Source organism: Bos javanicus, chromosome 20, assembly GCF_032452875.1.
Source record: "Bos javanicus breed banteng chromosome 20, ARS-OSU_banteng_1.0, whole genome shotgun sequence".
NCBI classification, from domain to species: domain Eukaryota; kingdom Metazoa; phylum Chordata; class Mammalia; order Artiodactyla; family Bovidae; genus Bos; species Bos javanicus.
Window position 1 is genome coordinate 927,148 of NC_083887.1, and position 20,067 is coordinate 947,214.

The 20,067-nt window shown below is 48.0% G+C and overlaps 1 protein-coding gene across 3 annotated transcripts in view; it reads right to left on the reverse strand.

The window, feature by feature from the left end:
- The window catches only part of SLIT3 (slit guidance ligand 3), a 764,694-nt gene that overhangs the window by 573,914 nt on the left and 170,713 nt on the right, over positions 1-20,067 (reverse strand). For all 3 annotated transcript variants that reach the window (XM_061393171.1, XM_061393168.1, XM_061393169.1), the window contains exon 4: positions 12,426-12,497. Coding sequence is in view for 2 of the 3 variants with exons in the window: in XM_061393168.1 (XP_061249152.1) it covers positions 12,426-12,497 (72 nt within the window). In the remaining variant the exon portion in view is untranslated. The remainder of the gene's footprint in view (positions 1-12,425; positions 12,498-20,067) is intronic.

The window sequence follows — 20,067 nt, forward strand, 5'->3', positions numbered from 1 at the left end:
TTTCCACTGTTTCCCCATCTATTTCCCATGAAGTGATGGGACCAGATGCCATGATCTTCGTTTTCTGAATGTTGAGCTTTAAGCCAACTTTTTCACTCTCCACTTTCACTTTCATCAAGAAGCTTTTTAGTTCCTCTTCACTTTCTGCCCTAAGGGTGATGTCATCTGCATATGGCTCAGTTTCCTAAATTCCAAATTCAATGAAATTGAGATGGAAGGAATCAGTCCTTGGCTACCCTTTTATCCTCTTAGAAATGCAGTTTTCTCCCTTAGACAGAGCATCCTGACCTCTCAAAGTCAAGATGCTTCCTCCCCACTGAGAGAAATGTTGGCATGTATATTTTAATCAAAAGCTGGTCCAGAGCCCTAGACATGCCAATGAGAGCCCAAACTATCAGCTGCCTAGCTGAACCCTCTGCTTCACCAACCATGGGGAGGACTTTGGGCTACACAACGGGCAGCACAGATCAAGACAAATCCAGACTTCCAAGCAGGCTACATCACCACAAGCAGGGTGAGGAGAATTAGAGAAGGAATGATGGAAATAAAGGAACATCATGAATAAAACATTAAAATATTATTCTAAACCATGAATCAAAAACTCAGGCCCAGCACACCACATTCAGGCAAGGAGCGTGAAATTTACTTAAACTTCTCCATTTCTGTTTGGTTTGGACAGTACCGTGTTATCATAGTTTTGCTGTTGTTAATACTGTGTCAACACTTTCATTACAAGCTTTAGGCTCCAGGATTTGTAAATGGACTGCAAACTTTACAAATGGAAACTGTTGCTCAAAGTCCAGGATCCCTAGGACAACCAGGAGAAAGTCACTATTACAGACTTTTGTGTATGTGTATAATTCAAAATTAGGCTAGAATTTGGGACATCAAATTAAAATGCTATTTGTCCCCTGGAGGGATTCCCAAGTGGTGGTTGAAAATGAGAGATGATCAGGCCCTTTAGAAAGGTTTCCGTTGATACTGAATGTGATTCGAGAACAAACAGGTCAAGATTATGAGACAGGGGTACACACCATCATTTAGGGAACTGGAGAATGTGTGCCTGGGGTCTTCTCACGTCAACAAGGCTGATATATTTCGATATGCAGTGTGATAGTTCCCTGACATGTCAAGTCCCCTGAGAGTTCTAAGCCTAGAGAAGGAGGAACGCGTGCAAAGGCACGGGTGAAGGCTGGCCTCGGATTGTCATCTTCAGGAAAGGGCCACATTGCCACCCACCCTTTAACCCTCTTAGAAATGCAGTGTTCTCCCTTAGAGCATTCTGACCTCTCAAGGTCAAGATGCTTCCTCCCCACTGGGAGAAATGTTGGCATGTATATTTTAACCAAAAGCTGGTCCAGAGCCCTAGACATGCCAATGAGAGGCCAAACTATCAGCTGCCTAGCCAAACCCTCTGCTTCGCCGACCATGGGGAGGACTTTGGGCTACACAACGGGCAGCGCCGATCATCATGGTCTCTACGAGCACCCTTGGCTTTGTCCATACAGCCTGGCCAAGCCTGGCCAACCCCACCACATGCCACAGGGTGCTGAGAACAGCACATGTTCTTCTGCAGAAAGTTTCCAACTGTGCAGGTGGGTCCCGGCCAAGGAAGCCTGAGAGGAGCCAGGTGGCGAACAGCCTGTGATCATACCCTCAGGGCTAAGATGAGACATGTCTGCATTCTGGACTCAGCATCCCAACAACCAGCGCGTGGTGGTGACACAGGCAGTGCGTGCTCAGCGGATGCTTGAACTGTCCCTGGTAAAACAGTCTTTTCTCCGCCTGGGAACTGAGCAAGAATGTCCCCAGTAGGGAACTGACCATGTGCCAGGGATCAGCCTGGGAGTTTGATTTTTCTATTTTCCTACAGATGAACCAAGGCTTTTGGCTTTGCAAGAACTCAACCTCTTCTTGCCATCAGTTGTTTCATGCTCACCAGCTCACCAGCTCACCAGCTGAGCGAAGATTCATGAGGTCTCCTAAGTCCTTACCCATGTAACCCTCTCTCCCTTCATTCTTCCTTTTCCTGTAGCAATTCAGCTGGCCCCCAGGGTTCCAACCATCACCAGGGTCCAGTGCTTTTCATCACAGGTTGGTCTGACTTCCTCCAAGCGTGCCTCTTCCCATCCTGACCCATGGCCTCACTCTCAAATCTTAACCCTTTCCATACATCCTCGGAAAAGCATCTTGGAACCCCTACTAAGTAGCCCAGCAAAAACCTTTACCTTCGAACCAAAGAAAATACTAAATCCATGAAGTCACTTAAGCTATGCTTCCAAAGAGAGGGAAACTCAAAATGTTTTATACAGCAACCTATAAGAAACTCATTTTGTGGGATGTTTCACATTCCAGCCCATGCTTATTCCCCCATATATCCCTGCCAGTAATATCAACCAGATGTGGCAAAGAAGTCTGTGCAGAATTGTAAAAATTACAAGCATATTCTGTAATTCCAAAGCATTGTAAAGTCACAGCTTGGTTTTATTTCTTAAAAAAAGAAATGTAAAAACTTTCCAAGCTGGCAGAATGTACTCAAATGCAAGTATTGCCTGATCACTTTAGAAGATTCTCCTGCTGGCCCAAAGAGCTAAAGAATTGGAAAACGTAAAACCTCACTCTATCTCTGATAAATTGAGGGAACTTAGAAAGGTACTTGCAAACATGCATTTAAGTCTATAAACTCTTCTCTTTTAATGTTTCAAGGCTTAATATCCTAGATCTGAGATACGAGCATAGGTTCATATATGCTCATATGAGCATAAAAGTACAAACCCCGAGTCTTGAAAGCTTCAGAGTTCCATGACTGCTCTCTTATTCTCCCCTCCCCCTACCACCCACCTATCGTCTTTTTCAAGATGTATTTCAGCGCCAGCAGCACAAAAACAGAAAAATACATAGAACTGGGGGTCAGAACAACCTGGGTTTATTCCTGGTGAGTTAGCTAAACTCATGCCTCAGTTTCATCATCTGTGTAGTGGGCATAAACACACCTACCTTGAAGGAAGGCCAAAGATGGCAAATGCATAAGGTGTGTAGCACACAGTAGGTGCTTATGAAATGTTTGGTGCCTTCTCTACTTCCCAACCTATAAAATAATAGGGCTGTACTATTTCAGTGTTTCCCAAAATATGCCCCATGGGTGGGTGACCTACACCAAAATCATCTACTTACAGAGTCAAATCCTTAGGTTCATTCCAGATCTAATGAACTAGAGTCCTTGAGGACAAGGCCCGGGAATCAACATTTTAACTAGGACCTCAAAGGATTTTTTTTCTATAGGCCAATCTAAGAACCACTGCAATCTGGATCCTTGCTCTGCAAAGTGTAGTCAAGCAGAAATGCAGAGTCCTAGGGCCCACCCCAGAGCTGCAGAACCAGAGTCCACATTTTAACCAGATTCCCAGGTATTCAGATATGCAGTCAAGGTTGAAAAATGCTGGTCCAGATAACTTTTACTTCTAGCCCTTTCATTCAATAGGATGAGTCTATAAGGCAATTCAAAGTATTATCCTTACAATCAACTGTGTGAACAAGGCCAAAGGCTTCTGTGCTCAGTTGGATAAAGTCTCAGTGAAGGGAGAATAGAAACCTTGCCTGACTTCTTTCCCTCGCTCCAGCTTCAGGCACTACAGTGAATGCAACTCACACAAAACAGAAACCCCAAGAGTGCCAGGGTACCCACTGCAATCCATTATCTGTCCACATGCAGACTAAAGCTAAACCCGTCTTCAAGCACGTGATGAAGCCTGTCATAAAGCGAGAGGAACGCTGGCCTTGCCCCAGCGCTCGGGGGTTGGGGGGATGCTGGAGGAGGAAGCAGAGTTCCAATGGGCGAGGATTCTTTCCCTGAGACTGAGGTAGCTGTGCCCCTGGAAAAAGTGACCCCGTGTCTGCGATGGTGAGGCTGGTCTCACCGTCTGCCCCTGGCCTCTGAAGGCCGGGCCAGCCCAGAAGCGGGACAGGTCTCCTGGACCCAGCTCCAGGCAGGCCGTCTCTGAGGCCCCCTCCCCCGACGGACTGGCTTTCCCCTCATCCTGTTACCATTTTATCACATCAGATAACAACTCTGCTGGAAAACTGAGTAGTGTGGGTTTTGTTTTCTCCACTGGTTTTTCACTTTTATAGCGCCGTTTCACATCAGTGCAGAGTTTTATGGAGACACACATTGCATGTACTTATGTTTTAAAGGTTAGTGCAGAATTGGAAGACTCAGGTGGCTGCGAAAGGATCTCCGAGAAGCAGAAGTTAGAGGTACAGCATTCCAGTCATCCAACAAATGTGGGCTCACGAGGGCTTCAGGGATATACAAGAACTGCAGCACTGGCTGAGCTTCTATCAGGCCGCGCCGGCACTTCAGTTGTAACTTCTTATAACTCTAGGATGGAAATGGTGGTGAGGATGTGCGCTCTGGGCTCGGGCAAGCCTGAGTTTGAATTTTAGCTTTGCCAGTGACCTTGAGCAAGCTGTCCAAATCTCTAGGACCCTGTCTGTTTATCTCTAAACTGGGGATAATGGAGTATCTAACCTCCTAAACCTGAGAATGGTGGTGGTGGTTTAATCACTAAGTTGTGTCTGACTCTCGGACACGACTGAGCGACTTCATTTTCACTTTTCACTTTCATGCATTGGAGAAGGAAATGGCAACCCACTCCAGTGTTCTTGCCTGGAGAATCTCAGGGACGGGGGAGCCTGGTGGGCTGCCATCTACGGGGTCGCACAGAGTCGGACACGACTCAAGCGACTTAGCAGCAGCAGCAGCAGTGTCTGACTCTTGAGACCGCAAGGACTGTACCCCACCAGGCTCCTCTGTCCATTCTACAGGCTAGAGTACTGGAGAGGGTTGTCATTGCCTTCTCCAGGGGATCTTCCAGATCGAAGGACTGAATCTTGCATTGCAACCAGATTCTTTACCGACTGAGCCACCAAGGAAGAGAAGCTACCTGAAAGCAGATCGCAGAGAGATTCACAGTAAATATGCAGAAAACACTTGGGATCTATTATGTGCTGACGTGTTCATTCCTTTGTTCAAGTTCCTGCCCCCAGGACTTAAATGAGGCTCTATTTGGAGACTGGGTCTTTAATGAGTTCACTAAGTGTGGCCCTAAGACAACAGGAGTAGTGTCCTTGTGACAGAAGGACGGGACCTCACGGGCGAGCGTGAACAAGACAACAGCAGCAGAAGCACAGGAAGAAGACCATCAGCTGCAAGGCAAGAAGAGAGGCCTCCGGAAACCAGCCCTGCCAGTACTCACATCTGAAACTTCCAGGCTGTAAGCTGTGAGGAAACAAATTTCTGTTATTTAAGCCATCTGGTCTGAGGCACTTTATTGTCACAGCCCCAGCAAACTAAGACAGGAGCTCTGACTAGTATCCCTGTTGTCTAGCTAATCAACCAGAGACTAAGATAGTTGAGGTCACTTGCCCAGGGTCAGTCAGCAGAGGGTGGGATCCAAACCCAAGTCTGGGCAGTTCCCTGACTTTTTCCTGCACTATTGGACTGCTTCAAAGAAATCCCACATGCCACAGCTAAGACCCCAGGCAGTCAAATAAATAAATATGTAAAGAAAAAAAAAAAAAAAGAAAGAAACACTAGATCACTTAGCAAAGCACAAATGCAGAAGCACAGCTTCTGGTTTGTTTGGGGCTATGGGCATGGAGCTTCCCAGGTGGTACGGTGGAGCCCACCTGCCAACGCAGGAGACGCAAGAGAAGCAGGTTCAGTCCCTGGGTGGGGAAGATCCCCTGGAGGAGAGCTTGGCAATCCATTCCAGTATTCTTGCCTGGAGAATCCCACAGTCAGAGGAGCCTGGTGGACTGCAGTCCATGGGGTCGCAAAGAGCTGGGCATGACTGGGCCTGCACACAGCACGGATATGCGTGGCTGTGTGACTGGGGCGGAACATGGTAACATGAAGGAGAGGTACAAGCCAGCACAAAGCGACAGTGGAGGGGATGGCTCGCTCGCTGCAAGTAAGCTCCTTGAAAACTGAGGTCTCACAACTCTGGGAGGGGGCAGCAGCCCACTGACCTGGGGCAAAGTTGGCTGTCCACGTTTCATATTGTTTTCAGCTGGCAATCAACTCCCTGAGTCTTGCAACTCCACTGACCCAAGTGAGCGACAGCAGTTTAACCCCAGCAGCATTTTTTTCAAATCCGCCAAATACTTTGCAGGACTGTGTGGAGAATAACTGGGGGCCTCTGTCCTGCTGCTAGTGCAGCTGCTTCTTCAGTCAGGCTTTAAACCACTATCAGCTACGTAACAAACTCTTCTGCCATGAATCCAGGAGAATGGAGCAGAAGGACCCCAGGGGTCTGCTCAGCCTCAGCTGGCAAAGTCAAACTCTTAAAAAGCAGTTGGGAAACTCCGTGTCCCTCTCATCCCCTTCAAAGCTCCCTAATCTGGGGAAAGGCAGACAGCTTTTAATTACTGTTTTCATCTTGTCTTTTGCTTCTCTGAAGGAATTTCTGGCAACATTAACCACTTAACTTCCAAATAACCAGAAACTTTTCACTCCTTCCCCCGGTATACAGGTAAAACAGAAAGCTGGAAGGAGAGGCACGAAAGGAGAAATCAGTAACCTACAGACCATATAACAAGCTGTGCTCCATCCCAACCTCTCTGAATCAGGCCCAGAGAGGTGAAGTAACATGCCTAAGGTCACACAGCTTGTGGGTGGCAGAGCCAGTGCGAGGGTCAGGATTGTCCCACTCCTGGTACCTCCCTCAACCCTCCTCCATTTCAGAGCCTAGACTCTTTGCCAGATTCTCAAATGTTGACATCAGAGATGCCAAAGCCCCAGCATACGCACCATTCCTATCAGTTAGCCGGCAAAAGCTAACCATGGCCATTTTCACTGAGCGCTTTCTGTGCGCTCTATTCAATGCTAAAGGCTGTCCCTGGGCTGTTTACAAGTATATTACAAACCCCTGGAGAAAGAGGTTCTATTATAGCCTATTTTACTGATCAACAACATGAGACCAGAGAGGTTAAGTATTAATAATTTGCCCATAGTCTCATTACAAGTAATTGGGCAGCTCTTTAACACTTTTCCTTCACTGCCATCTCCTAAGATCAGCTGTGGGTCAGGAGTGAGAGAAAAGAAAGAGCAGAAATAGAGCTCTGACATCTGAAAATCTTATAATCTACCTCAGGATTCAGTCAGTTCAGTCGCTCAGTTGTGTCTGACTCTTTGCGACCCCATGGACTGCAGCACGCCAGGCCTCCCTGTCCATCATCAACTCCCAGAGTTTACTCAAACTCATGCCCATTGAGTCGGTGATGCCATCCAACCATCTCATCCTTTGCCGTCCCTTCTCCTCCTGCCCTCAATCTTTCCCAGCATCAACGTCTTTTCCAAGGAGTCAGTTCTTTGCATCAGGTGGCCAAAGTATTGGAGTTTCAGCTTTAGCATCAGTCCTTCCAATGAATATTCAGGACTGATTTCCTTTAGGAGGGACTGGTTGGATCTCCTTGCAGTCCAAGGGACTCTTAAGAGGCAGTTTCCCCCTCAGTCAGTCTCTCTCATCAGGAAGCTTCCATAAGCCTCTTATCCTCCTCCATCAGAGGGCAGACAGACTGAAAACCTCAGGATTAGAGTGAGCTAATATTTACTGAGTGCCCAAGGTAGGACAGAGACCTTGCTGGGTGTTCTACAGACCACAATGGTATTACCTAAGCCTCAGGGCACTTCTGCGTTCTAGGATGCTGTGGCTCATGCTCTGTGTACCGAAGGACAGAGTGAGAGCGTAGACACAGCACTACTACACACACACACCAAGGGATCTGATGGTGCTGCATCTGAGGGGTGTGGGTAACCAGCCAAGGTCTGATAAAAACTCTCATTTTTAGCATGACTTCAGCTCCCCACAATAGTTAGCACAGCAGTGTAGCATGAGAGAAATACTCTGCAGCAACATGTATGCGCTCTGCTCCCCATCCCAGTGTATCCTGGTTGTACAACTACACAGAGAGCACTTAGGTAGGTCAGACAATCCTTCTGAGCTTCAGAAGTAGATTTAATAACGATTCTCTTTGCAGAATTGCTGTGAAGGCTGAAATCTGCACGCTCAGGTAGAATCAAAAGAGCTGCTGCTGCTTATAAATATGATATGCAGACAAGTAGTTTAAAATCCGAGCCTTAGTTTCCTCATCTATAAAATGGGCGTATTGAGGCAGAGAGCTAATTGTAGGAGAATGAACTCGCAGTCTTCGGAGTCAGATTACCCGCATTTGGTTCCTGGCTCAGTCACTGAGGAAGTGTATGATGCTGGGCAAGTCCTTGGACCTCTCTGAGCCCCAGTTCACGTCTGTGGAAAAGCAGTCACAGTCCCTACCCCCACACCGTCATCAGGCGCCTCAAACGAGGTACGTGCAAAGCATCAGAGGAGCACCTGGGACGCAGCGTTTGCTGCTGTCATTACCTTGAAGTGTTATTGTGAAAATCCAAGCCATTCAGTGGAAGCGCAGGGAACTGCACAGACTAGATGCTCAACAAACTTGTAGACATCAGATGTGTTTAAGTTCGGGGGTCTCTCGCTCTGTCTTCTGATAACAGAATTACTCTTTTCTTTGGGAAATCCATTCCCAGGACCCACACCATCATCGCCAAAAAACTGGTTAATCGGAGGACATCATCTCACCAGCCACAGTCACCTGCTCAGAGTTGGAGGTGTGACCAAGGTAAGCAACTGACTCTCAGTTCTTTTTTGCATGTCTGTCGTCAGTGACACCCTCTCCACCCTGGTTGCTAGGTTACTTCCCTCTGAGTCTCCTGCTGCTGTCTGCCATCCCGTGCACACTTCCAAGGGCTGGAGGGAGTGAGATGAAGTCCTGATGACACCACCATGCCCCTGGATCCAGAGGTTTCTAAACCCAGTCACAGGGGCTTCCCTGGTAGCTCAGTGATAAAGAGTCTGCCTGCCAATGCAGAAGACACAGGTTCGAACCCTGACTGGGAAGATCCCACATGACCCAGAGCAACTAAGCTTGTGCACCACAACTATTGAGCCTGTGCTCTAGAGACTGCAAGCCAAGACGACTGAGACCTGCATGCCCTAGAGCCTGTGCGCCACAACAAAGAAATCTACTGCCATGAGGAGCCTGCACACTGCAACCAGAGAGTAGCCCCTACTTGCCGCAACTAAGGAAAAGCCTGTTCAGCTGTGAAGATCCAGCACAACCAAAAATAAATACATAGAATTATTCAAGAAAATAAAAATAATACATAAAGCCAGCCAACCATAGCAACCACTGGCCTTCTCACGCACGTGAACTGATGCACTTCCCCTTTGGGTTAGACTGATCTTAGTCACACTTCTTTCACTGCTGCTGCTAAGTCGCTTCAGTCATGTCTGACTCTATGCGACCCCATAGACGGCAGCCCACCAGGCTCCCCCGTCCCTGGGATTCTCCAGCCAAGAACACTGGAGTGGGTTGCCATTTCCTTCCCCAGTGCATGAAAGTGAAAAGTGAAAGTGAAGTCACTCAGTCGTGTCTGACTCAGCGACCCCATGGACTGCAGCCTACCAGGCTCCTCTGTCCGTGGGATTTTCCAGGCAGAAGCACTGGAGTGGGTGCCATGGCCTTCTCCGCGTCTGTCACTGGTTAGTAGCAATATTAGAATAACACTGGTTCCCAATGAATAACATTTCCCTTTCCCATCACTACATGTCTTAAAATATGACCATAGCTTTTCCAAAAGGTGTTTTTTAGATAATCATTGAATATGAAGCAGTTTTTGTCTACGGATCTAGTAAGAGAAGGTGTGTTGAATTGCTGCTTAAACCTCATGGCAGGCTGTGGAGGAGACAGCCACCCAGCAGCCCCATTTAGCATTCCTTGGAAAATGGCTCGCTGTGTCTATTGAGATTCGGTGCTCTTTTAAAACAGAGCCAGTGGCATATGTATACACACTCATGATTGCACATTTATTGATTTCTAATTTGCACCCTGCTTACTTCCAAAAAGGCCCTGGAGTGGCTGACAAAATAAGACAAAGACACAAGAGGGCCATTAAGAAAAATCAAAGACCAAGCCCAGAGAGAAAAAGGGATTGCTGATTATAGCCAAAACCCAGGTTAATAAAGCTGCTTCAATGAAAAATATATACATTTAGCTCTCAGCTCTTTGGCAGCTATTCAGAGAGTGTCCTGACGGGGTGGGTACAGGGCATCCTTCATGTCTGCAGCTCTACACCCAGCACAGAGGCCAGGCACCTGGGAGAAGCTTCCTGAATGAATGATGGATAAAAGATTCAAAGCTCCCTGAGTGCACTGCTCATAACCTAAGGCCTGTATCATCTATCCACCCACTCCTGAGTGCCTCTGTGTATCACACTGGGCCTGGCCAGGAGCCTGGAGAGGAATGGACCTTTCCAACCGCTGCTCTCTGGCTTGAAGCAAAAGCTCCATGTAACAGATCACAGCTCTGATGGCAGCTCCTCGTCTCTTCAAGCCTCCCATGAAAGGAGATTAGAAACAAGTTGTGAAGATGGGAGTTGCAGGAGTAACAATAGTTATCTACGCTGATTATGTGTGCAGAGCACTTTAAACCCAGAAAATGCAGGCACAGCGTAATCTCTTTGGGTTCAGAGAGCTCCTTGGTGAGGTACATGAACGGAAGAGGGGGCCTCTCATCATTTCCTGATGAGGACACAGGCACAGACGACCTGTGGCTCTCCCGACCTCTCTCAGTCAGAAAGCGGTCATGAGGCCGCCACACTGGACTCCCCACGCCCCTGTGCTGCCTGGCTGGGCCTGCACCCTGCATCTCAGAGACCTGTTACCACAGCCTGAAACGCCTCCTCTGCCCAGATCAAGATCAGCTCCGCCTAAAATGGGCATCCGCTGATGTCTTCGCGGAGCAGGAACCCACCCCTCCCCCAACCTCCTGCAGCAGCGGGACCCTCAGACCCCGCCTGCTCAAAGCTGCCCGGCAGCCCGGCCCCACAGGCACCTTCTGTTTGCTGGAAAGTGATGCTGAGAGCCCAGGTGGACGGCACACAGTCTGTACGGTTTAGTTAAAGGCAGGCTGAAAGGCACAAGGTAGGGCTGGCTGGAGAGTCGGCTATTAAGCGAGTGTTTAAGGAAAGAACTCTCCAGGGAAGGGGAAGGGAAAAACCAGAGTGGTTCCCCCATCTGCCCATTTGGTACTGCTTATTCAGCTCTGCCAGATACACACTGCACTTCATCCACCCTCACATCCATCAAGGTGGATGAAGAGTGGAAGAGTGGAAGGGAGGCGTACTCTTTCCCACATTTAGTACAGTCAGTCGGGTGGACTGAGCAAGAGAAAGGGAGTACCAGCCAGAGAAGACTGTGACAAAGTCCAGGTGCACCCAAGAGAAGGCAAGCAAGACCACCGTAGCACTGAGTGACTATAGTCTCTCACTGTGTGTACAGACAGAGATACAATTTCCTAATTCAGAACTCATTCTTAAGTGCACATGCAAACATGTGTTTCATATTTCCCAATTTATCCCGGAGCCTACATGCACCAGTGGACCGCATGCGTAGGTATTAACATGGCCATTGGAATGGGAATGGTGGCCACCATGCAGAAACCTCTCCAGTAACGTCACAGTCCTCCCAGCCACGTTGTAAATCTTGCTGCCTGATTGCTAAGCAGCCAGACACTTGTTGCTCCAACCAGAAAGTTAAGCCTTGGGCAAGCAATTCACCCCATAATATACACTAGTCACCGCCAGTAGGACTTTCAGATACAGTCCTGAAGCTATTCACTGTCGGCAATCAGCACTTGCCTAACACCCCCAGTCCATGAATCACACTTTCCATCCGGATGTGTTTCTCCAGTTCTTGAGTATCCAAACTCTCATGCTAAATAAATACACAAAGACATCTCCAAGTCTCCCTGCTTCATTATATCCTGGACCATCCCAAAGAGAAAGCAAAATTCAAGGTTTTTCTTCCTTTCCCACACAAATCACAGACCTCCAGATCCAGAGTTCCCGGACGGGCAGTGGGAGGAAGCAGGCACAGGGCAGGAACCCTTCTAGCCAGCAAGGAGGTGAGGTTGACAGGTTTAATCCAAACCACTGCCCTCCGAGACTGTCTTGTGTGAACCAACTCACCTCCAAGCCCCCCTCGGGGCATTTCCCTGAGGTACATTCAGACCCAGGTGAAAGGATGGATTTCCTCCCTCCATGTAAAGGAGACACGCACTAGCCTAAGTCCACAGCTCTCACCGGCCACTTCAGTGACTCTCTGAAGGAAGGGAGCAGAAAAGGTGGGCTGGAGGGGAGCACAGGGACCCCCGTGCTGAATCCGGACTCCAGATGCCCACACGTGAGGACTCACTGCCACGCTCCACGTGGTCAGGGCTCCCCGCGCTAAGGCAGCCACATCCTCTGCATCAGCAAATGCAGGCAAGACCCAAGGCAGAGAAAGCAAGTTCACTCTACTCACAGTCTGGTGAGCTTCAGGTTACTCTGGAAAAGCAGCTCTGGGAGGACCTGCAGCTTATTCTTGTTCAGGCGCCTGAAAGGGGAAAAGAAAAAGAAAATGAAGAGATGTCAAGAGGACAGGAAACGGGATCAAGGGTAGTCACAGACCCTCCTCAATCAATCCATCAACAGGTCTTAAAGGCTTCTAGATCTTTCATCATGGGATGCTCAGCACGTGGAAGGCATATTCTATCTTGCAAAATGTGGAGTTCGGTGGGGGATAAAAGGCAAAGGTGCATGGAGAGCAGGAACACAATGTGCTTGCTGTCTCTCCCCCGTCCCGAGCCTCAGAGAGACGACACTCAGTGAGGACAACAACATTCTTTCCCAGGAACCTCAGACAGGCTTTTGAACTCGTCTCACCAATTGCCTGCTCTAAGTAGCTATTGCCAGCTGACGGGACGGGCACGTGAAATGGGTCCCTAAAAATAAATAAAATGCCAGAGAGAATATTCCAGATTCTAAATGGGTGGTGGGGGCGGGGAGGACAGACAGCCCCCATTATAGGAGCAGAGAAGAGAGTGGGCACATCACCGTGGGTTCAAGGGCCAAAATGGGCCCTCGGTACTTTTGCCTTTGTGGGCACCTTCCTCTGTTTAAAAAATTAAATATTATATTGTATAACTATGAAAGTGAAAGTCGCTCAGTTGTGTCTGACTCTTTGCTACCCCGTGGACTATACAGTCCATGGAATTCTCCAGGCCAGAATACTGGAATGTGCACCCATTCCCTCTCCAGGGGATCTTCCCAACCCAGGAATCAAACCAGGGTCTCCTACATTGCAGGTGGATTCTTTACCAACTGAGCTATCAGGGAAGCCCATTGTATAACTATGCTGGTATTAAAACAAATACATTAAGATTATATAACATCTACTTGACCTAAACACTCACTTTTTTTCTTTTAATTTTCAAAGAAATTAAACCATCTTCATGGGTCCCTTAAAAGCGATGTTGGCCCTGGGTGCTGTCCCCACTGTGCCCAACAGGGAAGCCGGCCACTGTCTAGGTGGGCAGTGGGGTGGAAGGCCAGTCCAGGAGGGACAGCCCATGGCAGATGGCAGCAGCAGACCCAGACTCTGTCCTGAGAATGGTCCACGCTAAAACCCACAGCAAAGAAGGCCACCTGAGCTTCCAAGGGATGGTGAGTCACTGCTGCTGCCCCCATGAAGGCTGCTTTCCCGGGAGTGTGAGGCCAGAAGGGAAAGCCTGCCCCATGCTTGGGGCTTCCCAGATGACGCTAGTGCAGGAGACGTAAGAGAGTCGGGTTCGATCCCTGGGTCGGGAAGATCCTCTGGAGGATCCTCTGGAGGAGGGCATGGCAAGCCACTCCAGTATTCTTGCCTGGAGAATCTCATGGACAGAGGAGCCTGGCAGTTTACAGTCCATGGAGTCACAAAGAGTAGGACACGACTGAAGTGACCTGGCATGCAGGCACACTCCATGCTCACCCCCAGGCCTCTCTATCCAAATCTCATTGGGTTCAGTTCAGTCGCTCATTCGTGTCTGACTCTTTGTGACCCCATGGACTGTAGCACGCCAGGCTTCCCTGTCCATCACCAACTCCCAGAGTTTACTCAAACTCATGTGTATCAAGTCGGTGATGCCATCCAACCATCTCATCCTCTGACATCCCCTTCTCCTCCTGCCTTTAATCTTTCCCAGCATCAGGGTCTTTTCCAGTGAGTCAGTTCTTCATATCAGGTGGTCAAAGTATTAGAGTTTCAGCTTCAGCATCAGTCCTTCCAGTGGATATTCAGGATTGATTTCCTTTAGGATTGACTGGTTGCATCTCCTTGCTGCCCAAGGGACTCTGAAGAGTCTTCTCCAACACCACAGTTCAAAAGCATCAATTCTTCTTCACTCAACTTTCTTTATAGTCGAACTCTCACATCCATACATGACTACTGGAAAAACCATAGCTTTGACTAGATGGACCTTTGTCAGCAAATGTCATTATGCAGCCTAATCACTGAAGCCCAAACCAGTGTCCCCAAATCTCCTCAGAGTCCTTAGATTCTTACTTCCAAGAGTCTCCCAGTGCAAAGACCAGTTTACAGATGGCTGAACCTCTCTGCTTAAACTATGCATGTTTGGCTATGTGGAATAACCATGTTATTCCATCTTAGAGCTAAGTGAACTGAAGAAAAGAAAAGGTGAACTTCCCAGCTTCTGGCCCCAAAGCCCACACTCTCATAGTGCTCCAAGCAGCTATGATTCCGGGGGGTGGGCTGGGGGTGGGGGTAGGATATTGTTATTTGCCCTTTTTTATTCCAGGTCAACAGATAAAACTTGAGAGGCACAGGACACCAGAAGGGAGTTTACAAGGGCAAAGCATGTGGGGGAGAAGCATTTACGACCTCAAGGAATGAGGTTCTGGTGAGAAGCGTGTGGCTCAGCCCTGAAGGGGTGCACACCGAGTGCAGGCAAGTGTGGACCAAGCACACTCTGCTGGTGACACTGTTGACTGGAAGGAAGCCAGAGGGAAGGCTGGCAAGTGGGGCAAGCGAGCTCAAGCTCCCTGCCCCACCTCACTCCCTGTGCTCTTTCCATTTTTAAAAACAGAGGTTATAAGAAAAGCCTTAACATAGAACTGACCATCTTAACCATTTTTAAGCGAAGTATGTTCACATCGTCGTGCAACAGATCCCCGGAGCTTTACCATCATGCGGAGCCGAAGCCTGTGCGCATGAGAAGACAGCACCGCACCGCCCCTCGCCGTGTCCCTGGCGGCCCCATCCTGCTGTACTTGCTGTCTCATCACTCCCAGTACCTGCTCTGTGTGCTGCTGTCACTAAAGTGGGGAGAACGGGGGCGCCCCAGAGGACAGGACGGGGAGAGGGGGTCTACCCCTTGTTCACAGCAGCTCCCGCACAGCCAGTGATAACTGAGCGTGTGTGCATGTATGCTCTGTGACCCCAAGGACTGCAGCCTGTCAGACCCCTCTGTCTGTGATAAGCTCCTTTCTTATATGGATTCTTATGGGGAAGAATCCCTTAGAAGAAACGGAGTAGCCCTCACAGTAAGCAAAAGAGTCTGAAACGCGGTACTTGGATGCAATCTCAAAAATGACAGAATGATCTCTGTTCATTTCTAAGACAAACCATTCAATATCACAGTAATCCAAGTCTATGCCCCAATCAAAATGCTGAAGGAGCTGAAGTTGAACGGTTCTATGAAGACCTACAAGACCTTGTAGAAGTAACACCCAAAAAAGACGTCCTTTTCATTAGAGGGGACTGGAATGCAAAAGCAGGAAGTCAGGAGATACCTGGAGTAAAGGCAAATTTGGCTTTGGAGTACAAAATGAAGCAGGGCAAAGGCTAACAGAGTTTTGCCAAGAGAATGCACTGGTCACAGCAAACACCCTCTTCCAAAAACATAAGAGAAGACTCTACACATGGACATCACCAGATGGTCAACACTGAAATCAGATTGATTATATTCTTTGCTGCCAAATATGGAGAAGCTCTATACAGGCGGCAAATACAAGAACGGGAGCTGACTGTGGCTCAGATCATGAACTCCTTATTGCCAAATTCAGACTTAAGTTGAAGAAAGCAGGAAAAACCATTAGACCATTCAGGTATGACCTAACTCAAATCCCTTATGATTATACAGTGGAAATGACAAACAGATTCAAGGGATTAGATCTGATAGAGAGTGCCTGAAGAACTATGGACAGAGGTTTGTGACACTGTACAGGAGGCAGTGATCAAGACCATTCCCAAGAAAAAGAAGTGTAAAAAGGCAAAATGGTTGTCTGAGGAGGCCTTACAAATAGCTGAGAGAAGAAGAGAAGCTAAAGGCAAAGGAGAAAAGGAAAGATATACCCATTTGAATACACAGTTCCAAAGAATAGCAAGGAGAGATAAGAAAGCCTTACTTGGTGATCAATGCAAAGAATAGAGAAAAACATTAGAATGGGAAAAATTAGAGATCTCTTCAAGAAAATTAGAGATACCAAGGGAACATTTCATGCAAAGATGGGCTCAATAAAGGACAGAAATGGTAGGGACCTAACAGAAGCAGAAGATATTAAGAAGAAGTGGCAAGAATACACAGAAGAACTGTACAAAAAAGAGTTTCATGACCCAGATAATCACAGTGGTGTGATCACTCACCTACAGCCAGATATCCTGGAATGTGAAGTCAAGTTGGCCTTAGGAAGCATCACTACGAACAATGCTAGTGGAGGTGATGGAATTCCAGTTGAGCTATTTCACATCCTAAAAGATGATGCTTTGAAAGTGCTGCATTCAATATGCCAGCAAATTTGGAAAACTCAGCAGTGGCCACAGGACTGGGAAAGGTCAGTTTTCATTCCAATCCCAAAGGAAGGCAATGTCAAAGAATGCTCAAACTACCGCACAATTGCACTCATCTCACATGCTAGCAAAGTAATGCTCAATATTCTCTAAGCCAGGCTTCAACAGTACGTGAACCATGAACTTTCAGATGTGCAACCTGGATTTAGACAAGGTAGAGAAACCAGAGATCAAATTGCCAACATCCACTGGATCATCAAAAAAGCAAGAGAGTTCCAGAAAAACATCTACTTCTGCTTTACTGACTACACCAAAGCCTTTGACTGTGTGGCTCACAACACACTGTGGAAAATTCTTCAAGACATGGGAATACCAGATCACCTGACCTGCCTCCTGAGAAATCTGTATGCAGGTCAAGAAGCAACAGTTAGAACTGGACATGGAACAACAGATTGGTTCCAAATAGGAAAAGGAGTATATTGTCAAGGTTGTATATTGTCACCCTGCTTATTTAACTTATATGCAGAGTACATCATATGAAATGCTGGGCTGGATGAAGCACAAACTGGAATCAAGATTACTGGGAGAAATATCAATAACCTCAGATATACAGATGACACAACCCTTATGGCAGAAAGCGAAGAAGAACTAAAGAGCCTCTTGATGAAAGAGAAAGAGGAGAGCAAAAAAGTTGGCTTAAATTCAACATTCAGAGAACTAACATCATGGCATACGGTCCCATCACTTCATGGCAAATAGATGGGAAACAATGGAAACAGTGACAGACTTTATTTTGGGGGGCTCCAAAATCACTGCAGCCATGAAATTAAAAGACACTTGCTCCTTGGGAGAAAAGCTATGACCAAACTAGACAGCATATTAAAAAGCAGAGACACTACTTTGCTAACAAAGGTCCATCTAATCAAAGCTCTGTTTTTTCCAGTAGTCATGTATGGATGTGAAAGCTGGACTATGAAGAAAGCTGAGCAAAGGAAAAATTGATGCTTTTGAACTGTGGTGTTGGAGAAGACTCTTGAGAGTCTCTTGGACTGCAAGGAGATCCAACACCAGTCAATACTAAAGGAAATTAGTACTGAATATCCACTAGAAGGACTGATGCTGAAGCTGAAACTTCAATACTTTGGCCATCTGATGCGAAGAGCTGACTCATTGGAAAAGACCTAGATGCTGGGAAAGGTTGAAGGCTGGAGGAGAAGGGGACGACAGAGGATGAGACGGTTGGATGGCGTCATCAACTCAATGGACATGAGTTTGAACAAGCTCCAGGAGATGGTGATGGACAGGGAAGCCTGGTGTGCCACAGTCCATGGGGTTGAAAAGAGTCAGACATAACTGAGCCACTGAACTGAACTGAACACGGAAGAGCACTGGTCCCAGAGAAGGTGTGGTGCTTTGACTCTGGGATCAGCCAGACTAGGTTCAGGTCTGGCTGTATTGTGTTCTTGCCATAGGACCTTGGGGAAGTTACCTCGCTACTTAAGCCTTAGTTTTCCACCTGCAAAATAACTCTACTCAGTAGGTTAGAGTAAACCTTGACACAGTGTAAGTAAAAGCATCTAGCACTGTGGTGAGCGCATGGCATCATCGAAATGAGCTGTAAGTAAAAGCATCTAGCACTGCAGTGAGCGCACGGCATCATTGAAATGAGCTGCTTTATAACTCTGTGTGAGACACTGCACTATGTGCTGGAAGGGTAGGATCTGGGGTAGTGCAGCTCAGAGACTGCGGTCATTACCACCAGCGTCTTATGGATAGAGGATATCAAGGAACTTCCCTGGTGGCCCAGTGGTTAAGAATCCACCTGCCAATGCACAGGACACAGGTTTGATCCCTGCTCGAGGAAGACTCCACATGCTACAAGACACCTAAGCCCATGAGCTGCAAAAAGAAAAGCCCCTGCAGCGAAAAGCCCACACACTGCGACTTGAGAGCAGCCCCGACTTTAAGCACCTAGAGTAAGCCTGCACGCAGTCAACAATAAATAAACAGAAAGACTCTGTGGACTTCTCCAGGCCAGAATACTGGAGTGGGTAGCCCTCCCCTTCTCCAGGGGATCTCCCCAATCCAGGGTTCAAACTCAGGTCTCCCACATTGCAGGCGGATTATTTACCAGCTGAGCCACCAGGGAAGCCCAAGAATACTGCAGTGAGTAGCTTATCCCTTCTCCAGCGAATCTTTCCAACCCAGCTATCCCGAAGCGAGGACTCCTCCATTGCAGGCAGATTCTTTATCAGCTGGGCTACCAGGGAAGCCAGACAGATAGATAGATAAAGAATGTCAACAAATGGAGAGGTGAAGCCCATTCTGCAAGGCCACTGTGATAGGAAATCGCGGAGGCAGGATGTTGACCCCAGAGGTCTGCCTCCAGAGCCTAGTTCTAAACCACTGGGGTTACTGGAAGCCTCTCTATCAGTAACAGCTCCCTTCCCCCCACTCCCACCCTTTTCTCCCCTTCTTGTCTTTTTGGCTCTGCTTCCTTTCATCCAGGGTGGCCACCTCCTCCGCCCCTGCCCAGACCACCATCCGCCCTGAGGACACTTCCCTCCCTGAGAAGGATGCTCTTGGGTCCCCGAGGCCAGCAGTGGGCCTCCAGGTAGGTCTGTCTGGAACCCTCTTCTACATCCACAGCTGCACAAAGCCTGGTGAGAGTTACACACAGACAGCCAATGCTCCCATCCAGGCAAAAGTCCTGAAATCTGGCCCACCACAGCCTGCAGTAAGGAGGGTATTGAGTGTGCTCAAAGCTCAAAACCAGAGTTGAAGCTAAAAATAAAACCAGCTTGGCTCTGAGGCTCCAGGAAGGGAAGGAATCATTTTCAGTTCTTTGCTGGTATTTGCAGCCGGACAAAAATAAAAACACAACCAAATTTAGCCAATTGTGTGCTGCCTGCTGCTTCGTAAACCCTGAATGAGGATTCCAGGGCGGTTGGGCTGGGCTCTCCTTCCTTTAAAAGCCTCAGGGTCTTTCTGCTTTGGCTTGGGCGGGCCGCACGCCGTTTCTCTGTTATCGAGGGGCGCTTGATACATTTCTAGTTCATCCCATCCTGGGATTTATTCATTATTATTTAGAGATCCGAGTTGGTCCGAAAGGTCTTACTTGAAGAGCTGATGAAGCCTCCAGGCTGCATAAGGTGCACTTCTCACGTGGCTGCTTTCAGAGCAGCTCCTGAACAGGAAAATGAACAGAGGGAAACAGGTCTTTCTCCTGCCAGAGGGACAGATAAGCGCTGGGCTGCAGACAGCGGCTATTGGCCTCCGTGCCCTCCATCACTCACGCCATCTGCTGCTCTGTCACCTGGATCCAGAGGTAGAAATC